At 53.3% G+C, this 21,527-nt stretch overlaps 1 protein-coding gene and 1 non-coding gene across 2 annotated transcripts in view; one reads left to right on the forward strand and one right to left on the reverse strand.

Annotated features, from left to right (window-relative positions):
• DHX37 (DEAH (Asp-Glu-Ala-His) box polypeptide 37) overlaps positions 1 to 18,647 on the forward strand; it is a 30,811-nt gene extending 12,164 nt beyond the window's left edge. Inside the window, exons 7-27 of the mRNA XM_010841268.1 lie at positions 1,154 to 1,271; positions 2,163 to 2,276; positions 5,081 to 5,182; positions 5,368 to 5,482; positions 6,087 to 6,182; positions 6,387 to 6,469; positions 7,298 to 7,445; positions 7,879 to 7,955; positions 8,281 to 8,513; positions 10,321 to 10,432; positions 11,893 to 11,999; positions 12,090 to 12,278; positions 12,738 to 12,862; positions 12,957 to 13,073; positions 14,330 to 14,502; positions 15,415 to 15,529; positions 15,653 to 15,790; positions 15,988 to 16,082; positions 16,176 to 16,249; positions 17,878 to 17,975; positions 18,131 to 18,647. Coding sequence (XP_010839570.1) covers positions 1,154 to 1,271; positions 2,163 to 2,276; positions 5,081 to 5,182; positions 5,368 to 5,482; positions 6,087 to 6,182; positions 6,387 to 6,469; positions 7,298 to 7,445; positions 7,879 to 7,955; positions 8,281 to 8,513; positions 10,321 to 10,432; positions 11,893 to 11,999; positions 12,090 to 12,278; positions 12,738 to 12,862; positions 12,957 to 13,073; positions 14,330 to 14,502; positions 15,415 to 15,529; positions 15,653 to 15,790; positions 15,988 to 16,082; positions 16,176 to 16,249; positions 17,878 to 17,975; positions 18,131 to 18,216 — 2,515 coding nt within the window. The 3' untranslated portion in view covers positions 18,217 to 18,647. The remainder of the gene's footprint in view (positions 1 to 1,153; positions 1,272 to 2,162; positions 2,277 to 5,080; positions 5,183 to 5,367; positions 5,483 to 6,086; positions 6,183 to 6,386; positions 6,470 to 7,297; positions 7,446 to 7,878; positions 7,956 to 8,280; positions 8,514 to 10,320; positions 10,433 to 11,892; positions 12,000 to 12,089; positions 12,279 to 12,737; positions 12,863 to 12,956; positions 13,074 to 14,329; positions 14,503 to 15,414; positions 15,530 to 15,652; positions 15,791 to 15,987; positions 16,083 to 16,175; positions 16,250 to 17,877; positions 17,976 to 18,130) is intronic.
• TRNAR-UCU lies at positions 4,719 to 4,791 on the reverse strand. Its single transcript has one exon. It is a non-coding gene; the product is annotated as a tRNA-Arg (tRNA).
• Positions 18,648 to 21,527: the final 2,880 nt, after the last annotated feature.

Genomic DNA, 21,527 nt, shown 5'->3' on the forward strand with positions numbered 1-21,527 from the left:
CTCTGCTTCATGGAGGAGGGTTGAAGGTGGCCCTCCAGACCCACCGAGCTGAGCCGTGACACACGCCCTCGTTCACCCTGGAGGCTGTTCACAGATGTCCGTATCTTTCCTATGCCATTTCACTGCATATCTTGAAATTTATAGTATACACAAAGCTGCCCCCACTTTCTTTCATCCTCTTTATTTAACTCGTTAGTGTTAAGTTTCCAACCACATGCCAAAGTGGAAAGACTAGTATAACGAGCCCCCAGGTACCCGAGACCCGGTTTCAGGAATTGTCACCTCGTGACCAGCTCTGTTTCATCTGTGCCCCATGCTCTCCCTCAGTTCTTGGGGAGCAAGTTTCAGATGTCTTATCATCTCAGCCTCAATATTTCATCATGTAGGTCTGAAAGATCAAGACTCTGTTTTGGGGATTTTTGTTTGTTTTTGGCTGCCCCTCGTAGCTTGGGGATCTTAGTTTCCCAACTGAGGACTGAACCTGGGCCCCTGCAGTGGAAGCTCGGAGTCCTAAACACTGGACCACCAGGGTGCCTAGTTGCTCAGTCTTGTCTGACTCTTTGCGACCCCATGGACTGTAGCCCACCAGTCTCCTCTGTCCATGGGGATTCTCCAGGCAAGAATACTGGAGTGGGTTGCCATGCACTCCTCCAGGGGATCTTCCCAACCCAGGGACTGAACCTGGGTCTCCTGCATTGCAGGTGGACTCTTTACCGTCTGAGCCACCAGGGAAGCCCTAGGACCACCAGGAAATTCCCTGTAACTTTTTTTTTTAAAGACAACTATAAACGTAATTGTAGTACTGTAACCATCACTAAAAAGTATGTCCTAACTCCTGAGTGTGTTCCTTCTGTGTTCCCATTTCCTGGATTGCCTCCTAAAAAGTGTTTAGAGTTGATTGTTTACATCAGGCTCCAGCCAAGATCTGTGTGCATGTGTGATTAATATGCTCTGGACTTGTCTGTGAGCTCCCCTCACCCCTCACACTGGAGGCCAGGGTCCTAGAGAGGGAGGCAGAGTGGCCCAGTGTCTGGGCCTTGGTAGGTGAGCTAGTGGGCCCTACCCTTAGCCGCCTGCCTAGAGGGACCAGGCCTGCTCTGCTGGTCTCCTTGGAGTAGCCACCACCCCAAGCAGCTGCAGCTCTAGGGGATTGATCCGTAGCTTGTGCTTGCAGGGTCGTCTCCTACCAGATCCGATATGAAGGAAACGTGACCGAAGAGACCAGAATCAAGTTCATGACTGATGGTGTCTTGCTCAAGGAAATCCAGAAGGTTGGTTGCTTTTCTCATGTCACAGAGCAAGGCTGCTAAGCGTAAGGGTGGGAAGCTAGGATGTCACCCAGGGTGTGAGCAGCCAGCGTGACAAATTTTGGCAAAGCACTGCATTTACTGTTGTGTTGCTGTGTGACCTTGAATAAGTTACTTAACCTCTCTGGGCCTTGGTTTCTTGATCTGCAAGCTGGTACTTTCCTCCTAATTGCTTTAAATCATGTGAAGCATGAAGGCACTTTAGCAGAACACCTAATAGGTGTTCATTACATGTGAGCTTGTATGTTTGTTGCAGTTTGGTTCACAGACTTTATGCATTAGCCAAAAGCACACTACTACCCACTGGCTGGCTGAGGTTCCCCTGGGGAGGGCAGAGGTGACTCCTGCCTCCTCTGCCTCGAGGCCAGCCAAGATCACTGTGAAGGCGGCTGTGAGTGTGTTTTGGGGTCTGATGGCCCCTGTCTGTGTGGCGTGTGCTGCCCTGTTTCCCCTGGTCCCCACCCAACATCCCCTGGTCCCTGTTTCCTGCCTGCCTCCCCACCCGCATTGGTAGCTCGGCTCTAATAGATCACAGCTGCCTTTTCTCTAGCAGTTTCTCTGCCAGGCCCCAGGCTCTGTGTTGTCTGCTTTACAAACAGTAATTGTCATCGAAACTTCTCCATGACCTCTTGAGATGGGTCCTCTTGTCCCATTTTACAGATGAAGAAGTAGGCCTGGGGTCGTAGGCGACGACCTCCTGCAGGCCAAGTGCTCTTGAATCCGTGCCAGCTACCAATCCGTGCCAGCTACCAAAGGGGTTCATTGAGTGGGTGCTTTGGGAGGCACACTCATCCTGGGGTGCTCCAGCCCAGGTGGCCGTCCTCATCCCTGGACCTCCTCCCCACTCCTCCCTAGGACTTCCTGCTGCTGAAGTACAAGGTGGTGATCATCGACGAGGCCCACGAGAGGAGCGTGTACACTGACATCCTCATCGGCCTCCTGTCCCGCATCGTGTGTCTCCGGGAGAAGGTAGGCGGGAGGTGCCAGGGGACCCCGAGGCCCACTCAGCCCACCCCCATCCACACCCGGACTGCTGCTGTGAGAGGGTCTCCTAGAACAGCCTCCTCCAGGCCAGGAGCCGGGGCTCTGGGTCTTGGTGTAAACAGATTCCAACCCTAGGTTCAGCCTCCTCGTCATCTGTTACTTTTCCCTCTGTCAGAGCAAGAGGCTCAAGCAAAGAGTTCACGGTGGGCCAGGCGACACTGTGGGCTTCCTGGCTGGCTGAGTGGTAAAGAACCCACTTGCCAATGCAGGAGATGGCAGGTTTGATCCCTGGGTCAGGATGATCCTTTGGAGAAGGAAGTGGCAACCCACTCCAGTATTCAATGGACAGAGGAGCCTGGCGGGCTATAGTCCATGGGGCTACAAAGAGTTGGACATGATTGAGCATGCATGCACTTAGCCAGACCCCACTGCATCTGGCTTTAAGACACCAGCCAGGTCTTTGAAATCCACAAAACTGGTGGGGCCAGCCACCAAGCCCATATACTCCATGTGCTGTGAGACACCCTGCGCCCGGCTTGGGGTCAACTTTTCCCTCCACCTGCCCCCTCCCTCGATTGGGCAGGGATGGTCGTCAAAGGGATGCTGTGCTAGGATGGGGTGCCATGGAACAGTTCCTGCCAGTCCCACTGAGAAGTTGATGCTTTTTCATACCCCCTTCTTAGAAGTGCAGAACCTTTGTCATCAGACATCAGTTCTGTGTGTGCTGTGTGCAGGGCTCTCAGTGAACAAGACAGAAGTTCCTGCCCTCATGGGGTTTCCATTTTAGTGAAGGCAATTGGCAGTAAGCCACTCAGAAGCCTGTGAATTCCCGGTGGACAAAACCAGGAAGAGAGAGCAAAATCAGGCAGAAGGTAGAGGGTTGGTAGTGTGATGAGACTCACAGAGAGTGTGGCCTTTGAGTGGGGGGGTTGGAGGAAGGGAAGGAATGAGAAGCAGCTGCTGAGAGGAGGAGATTCTAAATGTCAAGAAAAGCAGGTGCAAAGGCCCTGGGGCAGGTGTAGGGCTTGTGTCGGGTTTTCATTTTGGGGTTTTTTTGGTTAACTTTTTGTAATTGATGCATTTAATGTGTGCAATTCAGTGGGTTTTAGCATATTCAGAGTTATATGCCATCACTGCAGTCAACTTTAAAATATATTCATCACCCTGAAAAGAAACCTGTTAGCTATCTCCATGGTCCTCCCCCACTCTCCCATCTCAAGGTATCCATAGTCTATTTCCCATCTCTGTGGATTTATCTATTCCATATGTTTCACATAAATGAAATCACACAATATGCATGTTTTTTTAAAAACTTTATTTATTTGGCTCACCAGGTCACAGTTGTGGCATGCAAGATCTCTGCTCTTGGTTGCAGTGTGCAGCGTCCAGTTCCCTGATCAGGGTCCAAACCCAGACCCCCTGCATTGGGAGCACAGAGTCTTGGCCACTGGACCACCAGGGCGGTCCCAGCGCATGGCCTTCTGTGGTTGGCTTCTTTCACTTGGCACATTTTCAGAGTTTATCCCCATTGTCGCGTGTGTCAGTGCTTCATTCCTTTTTATGGCCGAATCATCATCCATTGTGTGGCTGGATCACATTTCACATACCCATTCATCTACTGTTGGAGACTTGGGCTCTTCCCACTTTCCATCTCTCGTGAATGTCTGTCCAAGGGCCGTTTTCTTTCTCTTGGGCCTGTCCCAGGAGCAGGGTTGCCAGGTCCCACAGGGGCTCCTCATGTAATCATCTGAGCCGCTCCAGACTGGCTTCTGCAGTGGTTACGCCTCCCGTGTTCTCGCCCACGATGTACAGGCTGCCTTCCACATCCTCACCCACACTTGACATTTTGCATGTTTTTAGTCCTCAGCCATTCTAGCAGCATCTCACTGTGGTCTTGATTTGTGCGTTGAGGATGGTCAGGCAGCTGAGGGTGGCAGAGCAGAGCGAGTGGGGTGGGAAGAACAGGAGACGCATGGGGTCATAGAGGTGCATGTGGTGGGGCCACACAGAAGAGGTTGTGTTGGGGAGGAGGCAGAACCTTTGGTCTACACTGTGCCTCTCACCTTGGCTTTTGTTTACCAAAGACACTGAACTTCCGGGGTTTGCAGTTTACAAGCTTCAGAAGACAGCTTCCACGGGCTTGAGAGCAGAGCCCACCACGGGGGGCACAGCAGGTGCTGCTGAGGAGGCTGAAAACCAGGCACACCCACTGCACCCATCCCTGAGTCAGGCTGCACCTCCTTGTCCATTTTGGGGACAGACAGACAGTCATGATGTCGGGTGGGGGCTGACAGCAGCCATACCCACTGTTCCCGTGTGTGGGGTGGACCCCAAGCTAAGCCCTCCTGTCTCGCCTAACGTCATCAGAGCTTACTCGGGAATCTTTTTTTTTTAAGCCTTTGTTTTTTCCCATGACACACTGCTTAGTTCCCCGACCAGGGATCGAACCCCGGTCCTCAGCAGTAGAAGTGCTGAGTCCTAACCACTGGACCACCAGGGAAGTCCCTCAGGGGGGATCTTAAGGGCTCCTTTAACAGGCCACTACCATCCACTTCAACTTTTTCTTGGATCTTTGGCATCCAGAAGAGGGGCTGAGGAGCAGATTTGTGGGGCTGGAGATGAGACCAGGAGGGCAGAAGTCTCCCCCGACCCTGCCGTCAGTTTTCCTGGCCCCAGGTGGCCGTGGGTCCCCAGTCTCTTGTTCCCCAGAGGGCAGAAGTCTCCCCTGACCCCGCCATCAGTGTTCCTGGCCCTGGGTGGCCATGGGTCCCCGGTCTCTCGTTCCCCAGAGGCACCTGCCGCTGAAGCTGCTCATCATGTCGGCCACGTTGCGAGTGGAGGACTTCACCCAGAACCAGCGGCTCTTCATCCAGCCACCCCCGGTGATCAAGGTACCATCCAGGCCAGGGTCTCAGGGCTGCCGGGGGGAGGAGGGCCCCTCTGTCAGCCACAGCAGAGCTTGGGATTGCCTGAGGGTTGGGATGGTAGCAGCCTTCGTGGTCAGAGTTCAGGGAAGGGGGAGGGCTCAGGCCTGGCTCAGGTCATCCCCCACCCCTGACCCCGTGCCTCCCGGTAGGTCGAGTCCCGGCAGTTCCCGGTGACAGTGCACTTCAACAAGCGGACGCCACTGGAAGACTACAGCGGGGAGTGCTTCCGGAAGGTCTGCAAGATCCATCGCATGCTGCCCGCAGGTGAGACCCTGGTGGGCTGGGGCGGGGGGTCCTCCCCTTCCAGACCCAGGGGTGCAGGCAGTGGGGGCTCGGGGTAGCACTTGGCCTCTCTGTACCACAGTGTCTGCAATGGTCCCAGGGCACTCACCGCACCTGCCCTGCCTTGTTCTGCCCCAAGGATTGCAAGGCTTCAGGGACTAACCAGACAGTGGGGCTGTGAGTGCCTTTTGTCCCCACAGACACGGAGCAAGTGGACAGGTGTGTTTCACCTGAGTGTGCCTCCTGACCCCCGCCCTCACAGTTCTCGCCACATCCCCATGACACATACTCTGATAGTTCCATTTATCCATTTACCAGGTGATGGATACTTGGGTTGCGCCCACTTCCTGGGAGTAGACCTGCTTTCCCAGTGCTCATGTCCAGGAATTCAATGCCTGTTTCCATGGTATAGGTTTAGCTCCTTGTCCCAGCTCATCCTGTTGCTCGTGTGGGCCTCTGCAGCCTTGATTTGATCAGCACTTCCTTGCGCCCCAGCTCTCAGATGAGGGCCTGGCACATGGTCATCACCAAGGCCACGTCTGCCACGTGAACAAGCGGGTCACGGCGGGTCTGGTTCTCCCTGCAGGCGGCATCCTGGTGTTCCTCACGGGGCAGGCGGAGGTGCACGCACTGTGCCGCAGGCTGAGAAGAGCCTTCCCCCTCACCAGACACAGGCCCCCAGGTAACCCCAAGTGCAAGCCCATCACCCAAGAGGCTGGGGGCAGGCGGCCTGGCCTTCGGAGCCTCCCTAAAGGAGCCAGTCCCTTGCTTGCCCTCCCTTCCCCGTGAATGGTGATCAATGACCCTGGACAGTGAATGATGGATCCTGCTTACCTGGCATGAGCCTGGAGATATCTTTCTTCCTAATTGGTTCATCTTTTCCCAGAAAAGGACGATCAAAGAGATTCAGTAGAAGAAACAAGGAGGTTTAAGAAGTCACGGGCACGGGCGAAGAAGGCCCAGGCCATGGTACGTAGAGGCCAGAAAAGGCAGCCCAGACTCTGAAGCTGCCTTGTCCGCATGGTAGGCACCAGCCCTGTGCACCTGCACAGATGTAAAGTTAATTAAAACCACATAAGGGCGTTCCCTGGTGATTCAGTGGTTCGGATTCAGTATTTTAACTACTGAGAGCCTGGGTTCAGTCCCTGGTCAGGAAGCTAAGATCCTGCAAGCCACACAGCATAGCCAGAAGAAAACCCAAATAAAATTAAGATTCAATTCCTTGGTCATTTTAGATACTTTTCAGGTGTCCAGTGGGCCCCCAGGGCTGCTGGTGACCTTGTTGGGCAGCAGGGATCTAGAACCTTCTTGCTGAAGAGAGAGTGGTTGGCTGGTGCCGCGTCAGGGCCTGGAGGGTGGGCTGGGATTTCCCATTCCAGGCTCCCTATGCTGGGGGCTGGGAGGAAGCTTCTGGAAGGCCCAGCCCTGGGGCCTTGAGCAGGGCCTGCAGAAATGCCCAGGGTGGGTGGGACAGAGAAAGCGGCCCTTGGGGTTTGCTGGAGAGCTGGGGGTGGGCGGGCCGGGCACTGGGGACTTTCACCCCAGGGCATTTGCAAGACTTCACTATTGCTTCTACACCGTGCTAGGCAGCGGTCTCAGGGCTTCACGTGTGTTAGCTCTGCGTCCTCAGGGCAGCCCTGCAAGCAGTCCTGTGACCACCCCTGACTCCCAGATGACACTGAGGCAGGGGTAGCACGTGACCAGCCTGGGGTCATGTGGCCTCGGACTCTGCTCGTGACGCCAGTGTCCACGTAGGGCCACCTGCAGCCCTCCATGCCGACGTCTTCTTTACCACAGACCCTGCCGCAGATCAGCTTGGACAGTTACTCGGTGCTGCCAGCGGGCGAAGGCGATGAGGATAGGGAGGCAGAAATGGACGACGAGGAGGAGGCGGCCCTGGGCTCCGACCTGGACCTGGACTTAGGGGACCACGGAGCGGATGGAGGTGGGACCTGGCAGGGACTCGGCTGGTTCCTGCTGCACGGGCTGGGGTCAAGCGAGGAATCCTCCCTGGGCACGACCCGCAGGGGAGCTGGGGTTTCTGCCTGCTCCACCCTTTGCTGTCTCCTGAGCTCCTGAAACCACGGAGCACAGAGGAGGCTTTCAAATATCTCTTGTGCTGGTTGTCATGGGGGCGACGTTCCCAGGCTCGGCTTTGCAGGCAGTGGGGGGTTAGAGAGGCTGAGATCAAGCCCTTGGGGATCCCCATGCAGGACTAGGGGCTTTCCCGAGGAGAGACTGCAGTGTGCCCACCCTCTCTGCCAGTGCCCGGGGTTGAGCCCTGGCAGTGGAGCTGCAGGGGAGCCTCTCTAGCAGAGCAGGCAGGGGTGCCAGCAGCTGGGGGCACAAGATACAGCCGACCTCTGCTGCCCCTGCAGGTGAGCAGCCCGATGCCTCTCTCCCCCTTCACGTGCTCCCTCTGTACTCGCTGCTGGCCCCGGAGAAGCAGGCGCAGGTAACCGGGTGGGCCCTGGAATGGATGCCCAGCAGGGGTTCCTAGGATGTTGAGATGGGGGCGGGTCAGGCCCTGGGTCACCTCCCCATCAGCTGTTAGATCAACACTCCAGGCTTTTGAAAGGGTCTTGGGGTCTCCTACTTGGAGAGCATGCCCACGTTCAGTTTGGGAGCAGTGGCTGTAGGCAAGGAGAGAACCTATCAACCTCGTCACCTCCGGGCCCTGCCCTGCCTGCTGACTTCCTCTGACCTCAGTCCCATGATTTCTTCCCTGACTGGCGAGACAGTGATCAGTTTTCTTGCTGCCACCCTCCCGTCCATCCTAGGTCTTCCAGCCTCCCCCAGAGGGGACACGGCTGTGTGTCGTGGCCACCAACGTAGCCGAGACGTCCCTGACTATCCCGGGCATCAAGTACGTGGTAGACTGTGGAAAGGTCAAGAAGCGGCACTACGACCGTGTCACTGGCGTGTCCTCCTTCCGCGTCACCTGGGTCTCCCAGGCCTCAGCTGATCAGCGGGCGGGCCGCGCGGGCCGGACAGAGCCTGGCCACTGCTACAGGTGGGGCTCCCTGGGGTCCCCCAGTGTCCTTGGGCTACTGTGCACTGGTCACCCACCCTCGTCCGGTGAAAGGGGGTCCCATGTCCCACTGGAGACTGTCCTTCCTTGGGGTCCACACACCCTTTCCTGTTGGCTTTCAGGCACTTCATTATTCATTATTCTGCTACTGATAGCAGGCCCTGTGTTTATTAGCACCTTTGTTTTTATTTTATTAATAGCTTTATTGACATCAGATTCCCATAGCATAAAGCTCACCATTTTGAAATGTGCAGTTCTGTGGATTTTAATATATTCAGAGTTGTACAACCATCACCGCTATTTTCTTTTTAAAAAAATGTATTTTTACTTATTTATTTTGCTGTTCCGGGTCTTCGTTGTGGCGTGTCGGATGTAGTTCCCTGACCAGAGAGTGAACCTGGGCCCCCTGTACTGGGCGTGTGGAGCCTTAGGCACTGCACCACCAGAGAAGTCCCACTACTGTTCATTTTCACATATTCTCATCACTGCAAAAGAAACCCAATACCCAGTAATCAGTTTCTCCCCACACCTCCCTACCATCCCCACCCCCCAGGATCTGGCAGCCACTCTCTCCTTCCTGCCTGTATGGATCTGATCATTCCGGACATTTTCTGTAAAGGAAATCAGACGGTATGTCACCTTTTGTATGTGACTTCTTTCACCCCACATCATGTTTTCAAGGTTCATCCACAGCCTGTGTCAGTGCTTCGTTGCTTTTAATGGCAGAACAACATTCTGTTGCACGTTGGATGGACCACATTTCCCGTGTCTGTTCATCAGCTGATAGACACTTGGATTGCGTCCACATTTTGGCCCTTGTGAATTGTGCCGCTGTGAACACTCATGTACAAGTATTTGAATGTCTGTTTCCATGTCTCTCGGGTAAATACCTAGGGAATAGAATCTCACAGTTATGTGGTGATGCTGACATTTTGAGGAACACGCCAGACTGTTTCTGCAGCAGGCACCCCATTTTATATTCCCACCAGCAGTGTGTGAAGGTTCTAATTTCTCCACGTCTCTCCAATGCTTGCTATTTTCCACTTCATGAAAATGAAAGTACAAGGTGGTATCTCGCAGTGGTCTTGGTTTCCATTTCTCTAATGACAGTGAGCATCTTTTCACATGCTTATAGGCCATTTGTACGTGTTGTTTATTTTTCAGTCCTGTCTATCTTTTGATTGGTGAGTTGTAAGTATTCCCTGATGATCCTGATGTTAGATCCTTGTCAGAGGTATCATTGGCAGATAATTTTCTCCCAGTTTATGTGCTGGTTGTTTTTTTTTTTTTCCCAATAACTAACTTCACACCATTCTTTTCAACCTTGCTTTAAATTACAAAAAAAAAAAAAGAAAATTGAGAAACTATGCAAAGAAAAGTAGTAAGAAATAAAGTAGTTGAGTGCCATGTGCCAGGCACAGTTCCAAACACTCTGTGTGACACCTAAAGTATCTTCACTGGGGACTTCCCTGGTGGTTCAGTGGTAAGACACCACACTCCCAGTGCAGGGACTGCAGGTTCGATCCCTGGTCAGGGAACTAGGATCCCACATGTTGCACGCCTCAGCCAAATAAATAAATAATAATTTTAAATAATAAAGTATCTTTCCCAGTCTCGATGGGGTAGCTGCTGTGTTAGCCCATCTCACAGGTAAGGCAAGTGAGGCAGGAAGAGGGTAAATACCTTGCCTAGTAAGGTGGTGGAGTCAAGATTCAATCCCAGGTAGTTTGGCTGAGTCTCTTTTTTTACTTCATTTTTTTTTAAATCTCTGATGCTTCCCTCTGCTCAGACTCTACTCATCTGCGGTTTTCGGTGACTTTGAGAAGTACCCCCCTCCTGAAATCACCCGGAGGCCGGTGGAGGATTTGATCCTTCAGATGAAAGCTCTCAACATCGAAAAGGTCAGTTGTAGCCACAGCCCTGCCCTCGTGCCATTGACCTGCCATTGTCCCAGGGTTCAGGCTGGTGTTCTTGGGCAGCCTGAGCCCCCTCATGGGCTGTTCCTCTTTCCTGGGCTGTTCCCCATTCCCTGTGGCCCTGAAGCTGAGCCTTGTGGTGCTCACCCAGCCCCTCCCTGGTGGTCTCTTGTGAGACCCCCACCTTCCCAGTACTGTGCCTTCTAAGGAGAGGGCGGTCAGTGACCTTGCGGCTCAAGGGATGTTCTGCCCACTTGGTCCTCTAAGGGAAGGGTCACTCGCCTCTCCCCTGCTCCCAGAGGGGTGGTGTAGGCAGAGAAACCCCCTCCACATCAGCTGTCACTCTCAAGCCTTCCTCCCTTAAGCCCCTGGCAACCATGAGTCTACTTTTTAATCTCTGTGGAATTTACATTTTGGACATTTCATAAAAATAGAATCCTTTGATACTTATTCTTTCTTATCTGACTTCTTTCAGTCAACGTTGTGGATTTTTGTTTGTTTGTTTTAGCCAATTTAAAATTCATTTATCAATCAGCTCAATTCACAGTAAGATAACATCATAAAAGAGAGGATCATGCTTTTCATTACATTAGTATGTTTGGGTTTTTTTTTTCACTGTCAAAGAACCTGTTGATGGACATTTGGATTGTTCTCACCTTTTGGCTCCTACAACTAATGCTGCCGTGAACATTTGTGTACAACTATTTATTTGAGCACTGGTTTTGAGTTGGTCACTCTTTCTAAGCAACCCTCAGGCGATCCCTGAGGCCGGTCACTCTGTGCCCAGATCATCACATTGTCTGGGCACATTTTCTCCCGTGAGACTGTTTATTCACATGTATACTCACTGTTCATCTGGAATGAAAGCTCAGTGGGGCCAGAGCCCTTGTCTTGTTTTTATTATTTTTTTCATTTTGTTTTTATTGGCGTGTAGTTGCTTTACAGTGCTGTGTTTATTTCTGCTGTACAGCAAAGTGAATCAACTATATGTATATGTATCTCCCCTCTTGCTTGGATTTCCTTCCCATTTAGGTCACCACAGAGCACTGAGTAGATTCCCTCTGCTATACAGTAGGTTTTTGTTAGTTAGCTATTTTATGCATAGTATCAGTAGTGTTTCCATGTCAATCCCAATATCCCCGTTCAGCCCTTGTCTTGTTTTATCAACCTCTGTCACCAGGAACAGCCCCTGGTGCACACGAAGTGCTCAGTACATGCTCTTGAGTAAGAGATGATGTGAATGAATGAACAAAGAGGGCCTTTGGGGTTCCCCTGGCACAGGGACTTTGAGTGTGCCCAGGCCCCCATGTCCCATGTTCTGAGCATGAGTGGTGCTTGGAGGGTAGGCAGTGGGAGCCCCATCCCCTTACCAGACCTGCCCTCGCCCCCTCCTCCAGCCCTCCACTGCGTTCACATGTCTCCCGCCATGGCTCCCTGTGTCCTAGGTCATCAACTTCCCCTTTCCAACACCCCCCTCCGTGGAGGCCCTCATCACTGCTGAGGAGCTGCTGATTGCACTGGGTGCCCTGCAGGCTCCCCCAAAAACAGAAAGGTAGGGGAGGGACTTGAGGGAAGCGGGGAGCCCAGCTCCTGCCCCATTCTCGGCTCTGACCCGTCTCCGAGCTGACCCTCCATCCTCCAGGGTGAAGCAGCTGCAGAGGTCCCGGCTGAGCTGCCCCATCACCGAGCTGGGCAGGACCATGGCCACGTTCCCTGTGGCGCCACGCTACGCCAAGATGCTGGCGCTGAGCAGGCAACATGGCTGCCTGCCCTACACCATCACCATTGTGGCCGCCATGACCGTCCGGGAGCTCTTCGAGGAGCTGGACAGGTGGGGGGCTGTGGGACGGGCATTCAGGGATCGGGGTGCGTGGGTGGGGGGAGCCCACCACGGGCTGAGCAATGCTGTGAAATCCAGCCTCCTGGGGCATAACTGACTCAGTGAGTGGTCTTATATGAAATCTGCATCCTCCCTGCGCCCTGCCAGTGTTCCAGTCTTTACAGATCTCTGGGTTGGGGGGTGGGGGGGTGTGGTTTGTTTTTTATTTTTGCCCTGCCACAAGGCTTGTAGGATCTTAGTTGCCTGACCAGGGATCGAACGAACCTATGCCCCCTGCAGTGGAAACCTAGAGTCATAACCACTGGTCCTCCAGGGAATTCCCAAGACCACGATCATGGTGATCAGAGACCCCACCAGGCATTTTCTGGGCCCTCTCTGAGTAACTGGCAGGTCCCCTGCCCCTGTGGCCCAAGCATCAGGGCAAAAAGCCCAAGTGGCGTGTGCTCATAGGCCAGCTGCCAGTGACGAGGAGCTCGCCAGACTGAAGGGCAAGCGGGCCCGCGTGGCTCAGATGAAGAGGATCTGGGCAGGGCAAGGAGCTTCTCTGAAGCTTGGAGACCTCATGGTACTGCTGGGTGAGTGCCCAACGTGGGCGTGGCCTGGCGGTGGTGGGGAGGGTGGGAGGGTGGGGTGGGGCACCAAGCAAGCGCTCCCCTCCTCTTTGCACAGGCGCCGTGGGAGCCTGCGAGTACGCAGGCTGCTCACCCCAGTTCTGCGAGGCCAATGGACTGCGGTACAAGGCCATGATGGAGATCCGGCGCCTGCGGGGCCAGCTGACCACCGCAGGTACCCGCCACCCTCCGGCCTCCTCCCATCCTTGGGCAACCCCTGGCAGAGAACTTGACCCTGTTGACATTCTGAGCCATGTCATCTACATATAGTCGGTTCTCATTATGCATAGATTCAGTATTTGTGGATTCACATTTTCAGTAAAATTTACTATAGTGTGTGGCACTTCTGTGATCCTCTGAAGACACACACACAAGCAGGGCAGTGATACGTGGACCCTCTCTCATCATGTTGTCTGTCAGTCTCATCTTTTCCTTGATGATGTCCCTCTCATTGCCCTCTGTCCCAGGTCTAGTGTGGACCAGCTGCTGGCTGCACCTCCTGCCCAGTGGCCACATCCAGGGGTCTCTACTCTCAAGTAGGGTCCAATCCTGGTTTGTTTCTCCAGCAGTGGAAGGGGCCCCTCTTGTTGAAGTTGGGGAGCAGGTGGCGGTTCAGCCCTCCACTTTCCACCCCCCTTTAGTCTGAACATTGAGGACCAGACCTGTTTGAAGCCACATCAGGGCCTGGCGTGGGTGGCAGATCTTTGTCCAGCCCAGGGATCTGCTTCCTTCCCCTTTTTTCCTTCTTCTTCTTTCTTTTTTAAGTTAAACAACATGGGTTTCACTGAAGGTTTTCTAGAGAAGACAGATTTACATTGCAAACCTCATAACAGAAAGCCCTTGAATTCCCTGGCAGTCCAGCAGTTAGGACTTGGGGCTTCCGTTGCAAGGGGTGCAGGTTCCATCCCTGGTCAGGGAACTAAGATCCACAAGCCCACTCTTCCCTCCTGCCTTCCTGGTCCTTCTTGTTTTCACCCTTCTGCTCCCTCCCACGCAAACAGCAAGGCCCAAAGCCCCATCTCCTCCCTGCTGCACAGTGGGCTTCAGATCCTTCTTATGTGGAAGGAGGAAGCCTCGCCCTGGGTCTCACGCCAGGACCTTGCAGCACAGGGCACTCGGGAGAGATGGTCTGTCTCCACATTGTCCTTCTCAGAGAGCATGGCCCGTGCACTGGGTTTCCTGGGTGGGTGTGCTCCCTGCCCCGAGGCCGACAGGGAGGTGGTGTAGGCTGTCTCAGCATAGTCTGCTGCCCACAAGGAAACTGGGGTTTTGTCCCAAGGAAGGAGCAGACGTGTGAGCAGCTGTTTCTGTCCCACTGGGGGCCTTGTCTCCCGGCAAGCTCTGTGCACAGGGGCCTAGATACACAAGTGGCTGAGGCCAGGCAGAGCCAGCCCCGGGCCCGGCTGCACTGACAACTGGCTCCCCTCTCAGCCAACACCATGTGCCCTGAGGCCGGGCTCTTCGTGGACCCTAAGATGCAGCCGCCTAACGAGAACCAGGTGACCTACCTGCGGCAGATTGTGACAGCCGGCCTGGGTGACCACCTGGCCCGCAAAGTCCAGAGCGAGGACCTGGTGGACGACAAGTGGAAGAATGCCTACAAGGTTTGCCGCTGTCTCGGGAATGGCCAGCAGGGCAGTCGTGCCTAGGGCCCCTGCCCTCCTCATCCTCCCATCTGTCTCGTGTCCTAGCAGCCTGGGCGCTTAAGACACCTGGCCCTGGACAGTGTCAGGATGCCTGTGAGCGGCAGCTGGGGGGACCCTTGGCTCTGGGTGGGCCTCTCGTCCTTGGTCACTGGTCCCACCGTCCCTGGGAAAGTTCCCACCTAGGACCAAGGTGAAATGACAATGCAGCCGCTTCTCCCTTTGGGCGTGAGCTTCCCCCCAGCTTCATTGAACAGAGACAGAAAGCACATCCCATACTCGCCACTGTAAAATGTACAATTCAGAGGTTTCTGGTCTATTCACAGAGTTGTGTAACCATTACCGTAGTTAATTTCAAAACATTTTTATCACCCCAAAAAAGACACCCTGTACCCATCACTGTATCACTCCACATTTTCCCTGAATCTCCACACCCCCCCCTTTTTTTTTTAATTTAAATTTATTTATTTTAACTGGAGGCTAATTACTTTACAATATTGTATTGGTTTTGCCATACATCAACATGAATCCGCCACGGGTGTATCCACCCCTTGAGTCTGCTTTCCGTCTACATGGATTTGCTTTTCTAACGCGTTTCCCATGAATGGGATCCTGCCCTGTGTAGCCTTTTACACTGGCTTTTTTAGCTCAGTCTTCCATTTTGGGCGGGTCATAACTGCGGCCTGTGTCTGTACCTCTCCCAGCAGGCTGCCCGCTCCATCGGTGGACACACCCTGCTGGTATAGCCATTTGTCTTTTGATGGATGCTGTCCTGCTTTTCTGGCCGAGGATGTAACTGAATTCACAGGGGTCAGCCTCACGCGCTGCTCACGTATCTCCCAGACTCATGCCCACCTACCATCTCTCTTGCAGACCCCTCTCCTCGATGATCCTGTCTTCATCCACCCCAGTTCTGTGCTCTTCAAGGAGCTCCCTGAGTTTGTGGTCTACCAGGAGATTGTGGAGACCACCAAGATGTACATGAAAGGTAGTGCAACTGGCTGGACCCTCACCTGACCCCCCTGCTCTGGTGAGCTGTGTCACCGGACCTGTGTGGGGAGAGCCCACAAGCCCCTCGCTGAGACCCCATCCTTATCTTCTGGGCCCCCAGGTGTATCGACCGTGGACATGCAGTGGATCCCAGTCCTGCTGCCTTCTTACTGCCAGTTTGACAAGCCCCTGGAGGAGCCGCCCCCCGCCTACTGCCCCGAGAAGGGCCGGATGCTGTGTCACCGGGCCAGCGTGTTCTGTGAGTCAGGGTGACTTCCCAGTGGCCTTGGGCTCCAGTGGACACGTGGTTCCCCATCCTGTGTGCCCTGGGAAGTGTCTGCGTCCTGGGCAGTGTCATCCCAGGCTGCAGGACCCTGCAGATGGGTGGGGATGGGACTGAGTGGGGAGCCATGGGGATCCATCACGGCCCCTCGCTCACCAGCTCCTGTGCTCCAGATCGCGTTGGCTGGCCGCTCCCAGCCGTCCAGGTGGATTTTCCAGAAGGCCTTGACTGCTACAAACACTTTGCCCGGGTTCTGCTGGAGGGGCAGGTAGGCAGCCCAGCAACTCCCTTGGCCTCTTCCTTGGCACCATGGGCAGGATATGAGCCCTGGATTCCCCACCGTCCTGTGATCTCTCCCCAGGTCTTCCCCAAGCTGGCCTCATACAAGGGCTGTTTGCTGTCCAGCCCCAGCACGATGCTGAAGACATGGGCCAGGTATGGGCTTCCCTTGGGAGCATCAGATCAGGCAGGTGGTGGTGGAGGAGCTGTGTCTTGGGGCTGCCGTAACAGATCCCTACCCACTGAGGGGCTTAAAGCAGCAGACGTGTATTCTCTCATAGTCCTGGAGGTTAGAAGTTCAAAGTTGGGGTGTCAGCAGGGCTGTGCTCCCTCTGCAGGCTCCAGAGGAGGATCCTCCTGGCCTCTTCCCACCCCTCGTGGTTCCAGGCACTCCTTGGCCACCACATTCCTCTAGTCTCTCCCTCTCTCTTCCCATGGCTTTCCCTCGTCTCTGTGTCTTCTCAGGTTATCAGATCCAGGGTCCACTCTCTCCCGTTTGACCTTGTCTTAATTACATCTACAAAGACCTTCCTTCCAAATAAGGTTACATACTGAGGTTCTAGGCAGACATGGTCTTTGGGGGAGATACTAGCCAACCTGTTTGCTTCCCAGATGGCTCAGTGGTAAAGAATCTGCCCGCAATGCTGGAGACAATCCCTGGGTCAGGAAGATTTCCTGGAGAGGGAAATGGCAACCCTCTTCAGTAATCTTGCCTGGAGAATCCCATGCGTAGAGGAACCCAGTGGGCTTCAGTTCATGGGGTTGCAGAGAGTCAGACACGACTTAGTGACTAAACAAGTCAGCCTATTATAGAGCTGCCAGGTCTGAGCAGGAGGCACCCTGTACACCTGTGCCCCTGGGGGCTTCTGCCCACTGAGCATGAAGCCACCCCGACCCCACCCATCATCTTACTCCTGCCCTTCCTCCTGGTCTCTGCTTATCCCTGCTCCTCTCTTAAGGCTTCCCTGGTGGCTCAGATGATAAAGAATCCGCCTGCAAAGTGGGAAACCTGGGTTAGATCCCTAGGTTGGGAAGATCAGTTGGAGAAGGGAATAGCAACCCACTCCAGCATTCTTGCCTGGAGAATCCCCATGGACAGAGGAACCTGGCCAGCTATAGTCCATGGGGTCACAGTCAGATATGACTGATCGACTAAGCACACACACTCCTGTCTTTTTCTTCTTTCTGCCCATGGAACAGTCCCAAGAAGCTGCCTCCCTCTTCCTGAGGCTGGCACCCCAGACCAGGCAAGGGGCTTGAGGCACACACACCTGCACCCCCCGGGGATTCAGGATGGGGCTGTGGTTCCAGGAGCCCCTGCCTACCAGGTCATTCACCAGCACTTGGTTTTGAGCATCCACTCTGTGCCAGCGGTGTTCTCGTGCTGGGATCGAGCCACGACCATGTCCTGTGCGATGTTCCAGTGCAGGGAGGTTGAACAACTAGTACAAGGGGCAGGTGGTGGCCCAGCCACGAAGGGACAGAGCAGGACGTGGGGATGAGGCACCGGGCAGGGAAAGAAAAGGAAAGCCTGACTGAGCAGGTTCAGGGGAGGCAGGGCTGTGAGGCAGGCAGAGGTCTGGAGGAAGGTTCTAAATGGGACGAGCAGCAAGTACAGAAGCAGCCTGGGTGGGTGGATCAGAGGCAAGTGGTAGGAGGTGATGGAGTCTAGATCCTTTCATGCACCCGGCACCGCTAGTGAGAGGAGGGGAAGGAGACCTCATGGGCGGGGCTGGCCTGGCAGTGGACTTGAAGAGGCCCCATGTCCTGCATCCCATCCACAGGCTGCAGCCCAGGACAGAGAGCCTCCTGAGAGCCCTTGTTGCCAAGAAAGCCAACTGCCGAGATGCCTTGCTGGTGGCTTGGAGCAAAAACCCCACATGTAAGCCTGATCAGGGCGGGTGTCCCACAGCAGGAGGGTTGAGGGGAAGATGGGATGGGGCCACCCAGGGGACCTGGGGCTGGTGGGAGGGTCTGCCCTGCAACTGGTAGGCGGGCACCCAGCCACTCTGACCGCCCTCCCTCTCTTCTCTGCAGACCTGCTGACCGAGTACCTTGAGTGGCTCCCACAGGCCGTGCACGCTGATGTTGAGAAAGCCTGGCCACCCACCCGTGACCACTGATGCGGCGCCTGCCTGCAGGCCAAGGGGGCCTGGCAGCGATCAGGGTCCACTGTGGCCACCCTGAATCCAGACTGCACCCCGGAAACAGGTGGAGCCCTGGGACACCCTCTTGGCTCAATCCTGGGCACAACTTGCTGCCATCCTGGGAAGTCCAACCCAGGGTGACTTTTTTTTAACTATTTATTACAAAATGGATAATGGTTTTATCTCCCATGCTGGTCCTGTTTTAAACATGCTCTGTGGACTACATTAGTCCCTTGTAGAGCAGCAGGGCCTCCTCTGCTCTTCGTTCCCTGCCGGTATGGTGCAAGCCCCTCCCCTGCCCCAGCCAGGGAGGGCCCCCAGGGCTCCAGCTGGCTCCTGTGGAGCTGGCAGGGTCAGCTCCCCGCCGTCTACATTGCTGTGTAATAAATCCTAACTGACAACAGCTATATACTGAGTCTAGTGAGTTCTTTTGGTGAATCTCCAAATTGGGGGGAGCAGGGGGAGAGGGGCCTGGGAACATCCTGCCTGTGCGTGCACTCAACACATGCACGCACACATGTGGAAACTAGTCTGGGTAAATGCTCACAAACATCTTAGTGGTGATACAGGGCACAGTGAGCCTATAGAAGTTGATCATTTTTCTTTTACTTAGGTTTTTGCCCTGAATCAACTTGCACTAATAGAAACACATAAATTCGGGAATTTCCTGGTGGCTCAGTGGTTAGCACTGTGCACTTTCTTTTTGTTTGTTTGTTTGTTTGTTTTTTTTTTGGACCCTCCAAACACGGGGAAAGGCTTTCGGCGATTCCTCTCCCTGCACTATCAATGACCAGGGCACAGGCAGTGTGCACTTTCACTGCTGGGCCCCAGGTTTGATCCCTGGTCAGGGAACTAAGATCCTACAAGACTTGCAGTGCAGCCAAAAAAATAAACATACATTCCATAATATATATACAGAAGACAAAACAACAAAGATACATGGGGGTTAATATTTCCAAAACTATTCACTTTCTTCACAGCATGGCCCTGCTAAGTCACTTCAGTCGTGTCCGACTCTGTGCGACCCCACAGACAGCAGCCCACCAGGCTGCCCCGTCCCTGGGATTCTCCAGGCAAGAACACTGGAGTGGGTTGCCATTTCCTTCTCCAATGCATGAAAATGAAAAGTGAAAGTGAAGTCGCTCAGTCATGTCTGACTCTTCGTGACCCCATGGACTGCAGCCCACCAGGCTCCTCCGTCCATGGGATTTTCCAGGCAAGAGTACCGGAGTGGGGTGCCACTGCCTTCTCCGAGCATGGCCCTAGTGTTCCCCAACCAGGAGGTCTCCCCTACTCCTCTGCCCACGTCTAAGCCATCTGCCAGGTCTGTCTGTTGGTTCACTTCCAGGATCTGCCCCTTGCGCTCTCCACTTCTACTACTGGGCCACCCCCACCTCCACTGCCAGGATGCCACCACCAGCTCCCACTTGGGCCGTGGCAGTAGCTTCTTGGCTGGTCTCAGGTCCCCTGTGCCCAACTAGGATGAATTTTCCACATGGCAGCCAGAGGGAACCATTTAAAACATATCACATCCTTCCCCTGCAACAGGTCTTCAGTGTGTTGGAAGAGTCAACCCTCTCCTGTTGTGCTCAGTTGTGTCCAAGTCTCTGTGACCCCATGGACTGCAGCATGCCAGACTTCCCCCTGTCTTCCACCATCTCCTGGAGCTTGTTCAAACTCATGTCTATTGAGTAGGTGATGCCATCAACCATCTCATCCTCTGTCATCCCCTTCTGCCCTCAATCCTTCCCAGCATCAGGGTCTTTTCCAATGAGTCAGTTCTTCATATCAGGTGGCCAAAGTATTGGGGTTTCAGCTTCAGCATCAGTCCTTCCAAAGAATACTCAGGACTGATTTCCTTTGAAATCAACTGGTTTGATCTTGCAGTCCAAGGGACTCTCAAGAGTCTTCTCCAGCACCTCAGTTCGAAAACATCAATTCTTTGGCACTCAGCCTTCTTTATGGTCCAACTTTCACATTCATACATGATTACTGGAAAAACTATAGCTTTGACTATATGGATGTCTCTGCTTTGTAATATGCTGTCTAGGTTTGTCATAGCTTTCCTTCCGAGGAACAAGTGTTTTAATTTCATGACTACTGTCACCATTCACGGTGATTTTGGAGCCCAAGAAAATAAAGTCTGTCACTGTTTCCATTGTTTCCACATCTATTTGCCATGAAGTGATGGGACCAGATGCCATGATCTTTGTTTTATTGAATGTTGAGTTTTAAGCCAGCTTTCCACTCTCCTCTTTCACCTTCACCATGAGGCTCTTTATTTCCTCTTTGCTCTCTGTCATAAGGGTGGTGTTATCTACATATCAGGTTATTGATATTTCTCCTGACAATCTTGATTCCAGCTTGTGCTTTATCCAGCCCAGCATTTCTCATGATGTACTCTGCATACAAGTTAAATAAGCAGGATGACAATATGCAGCCTTGACGTACTCCTTTCCCAATTTGGAACCAGTCTGTTGTTCTGTGTCCAGTTCTAACTGTTGCTTCCTGACCTGTATACAGATTTCTCAAGAGGCAGGTAAAGTGGTCTGGTATTCCCATCTTGAAGAATTTTCCACAGTTTGTTGTGACCCATACAGTCAAAGGGTTTAACATAGTCAATGAAGCAGAAGTAGATGTTTTTCTGGAGTTCTCTTGCTTTCTCTATGATTCAACTGATGTTGGCAATTTGATCTCTGGTTCCTCTGCCTTTACAAGTTCTCTGTTCATATACTGTTGAAGCCTAGCTTGGAGGATTTTGAACATGACCTTGCTAGTATGTGAAATGAGTGCAATTATGCGATAGTTTGAACATTCTTTGGCATTGCCCTTCTTTGGGATCGAAATGAAAAATGACCTTTTCCAGTTCTGTGGCCACTGCTGAGTTTTCCAAATTTGTTGGCATATTGAGTGCAACATTTTAACAGCACCATCTTTTAGGATTTGAAATAGCTCAGCTGGAATTCCATCACCTCCACTAGTTTTGTTTGTAGTGATGCTTCCTAAGGCCCATTTGACTTATCACTCCAGGATGTCTGACTCTAAATGAATGATCATACCATCGTGGTGATCAGGGTCATTAAGATCTTTTTTGTTTAGTTCTGTGTATTCTTGCCACCTCTTCTTAATCTCTTCTGTTTCTACTAGGTCCATACCATTTCTGTCCTTTATTGTGCCTATCTTTGCATGAAATGTTCCCTTGGTATCTCTAACTTTCTTGTCCTTGGAGAAGGAAATGACAACCCATTCCAGTATTCTCGTCTTTCCCATTCTGTTGTTTTCCTCTA

The sequence above is a fragment of the Bison bison genome, unplaced genomic scaffold (assembly GCF_000754665.1).
Source record: "Bison bison bison isolate TAMUID 2011002044 unplaced genomic scaffold, Bison_UMD1.0 scf7180017864160, whole genome shotgun sequence".
Lineage (NCBI taxonomy): Eukaryota > Metazoa > Chordata > Mammalia > Artiodactyla > Bovidae > Bison > Bison bison.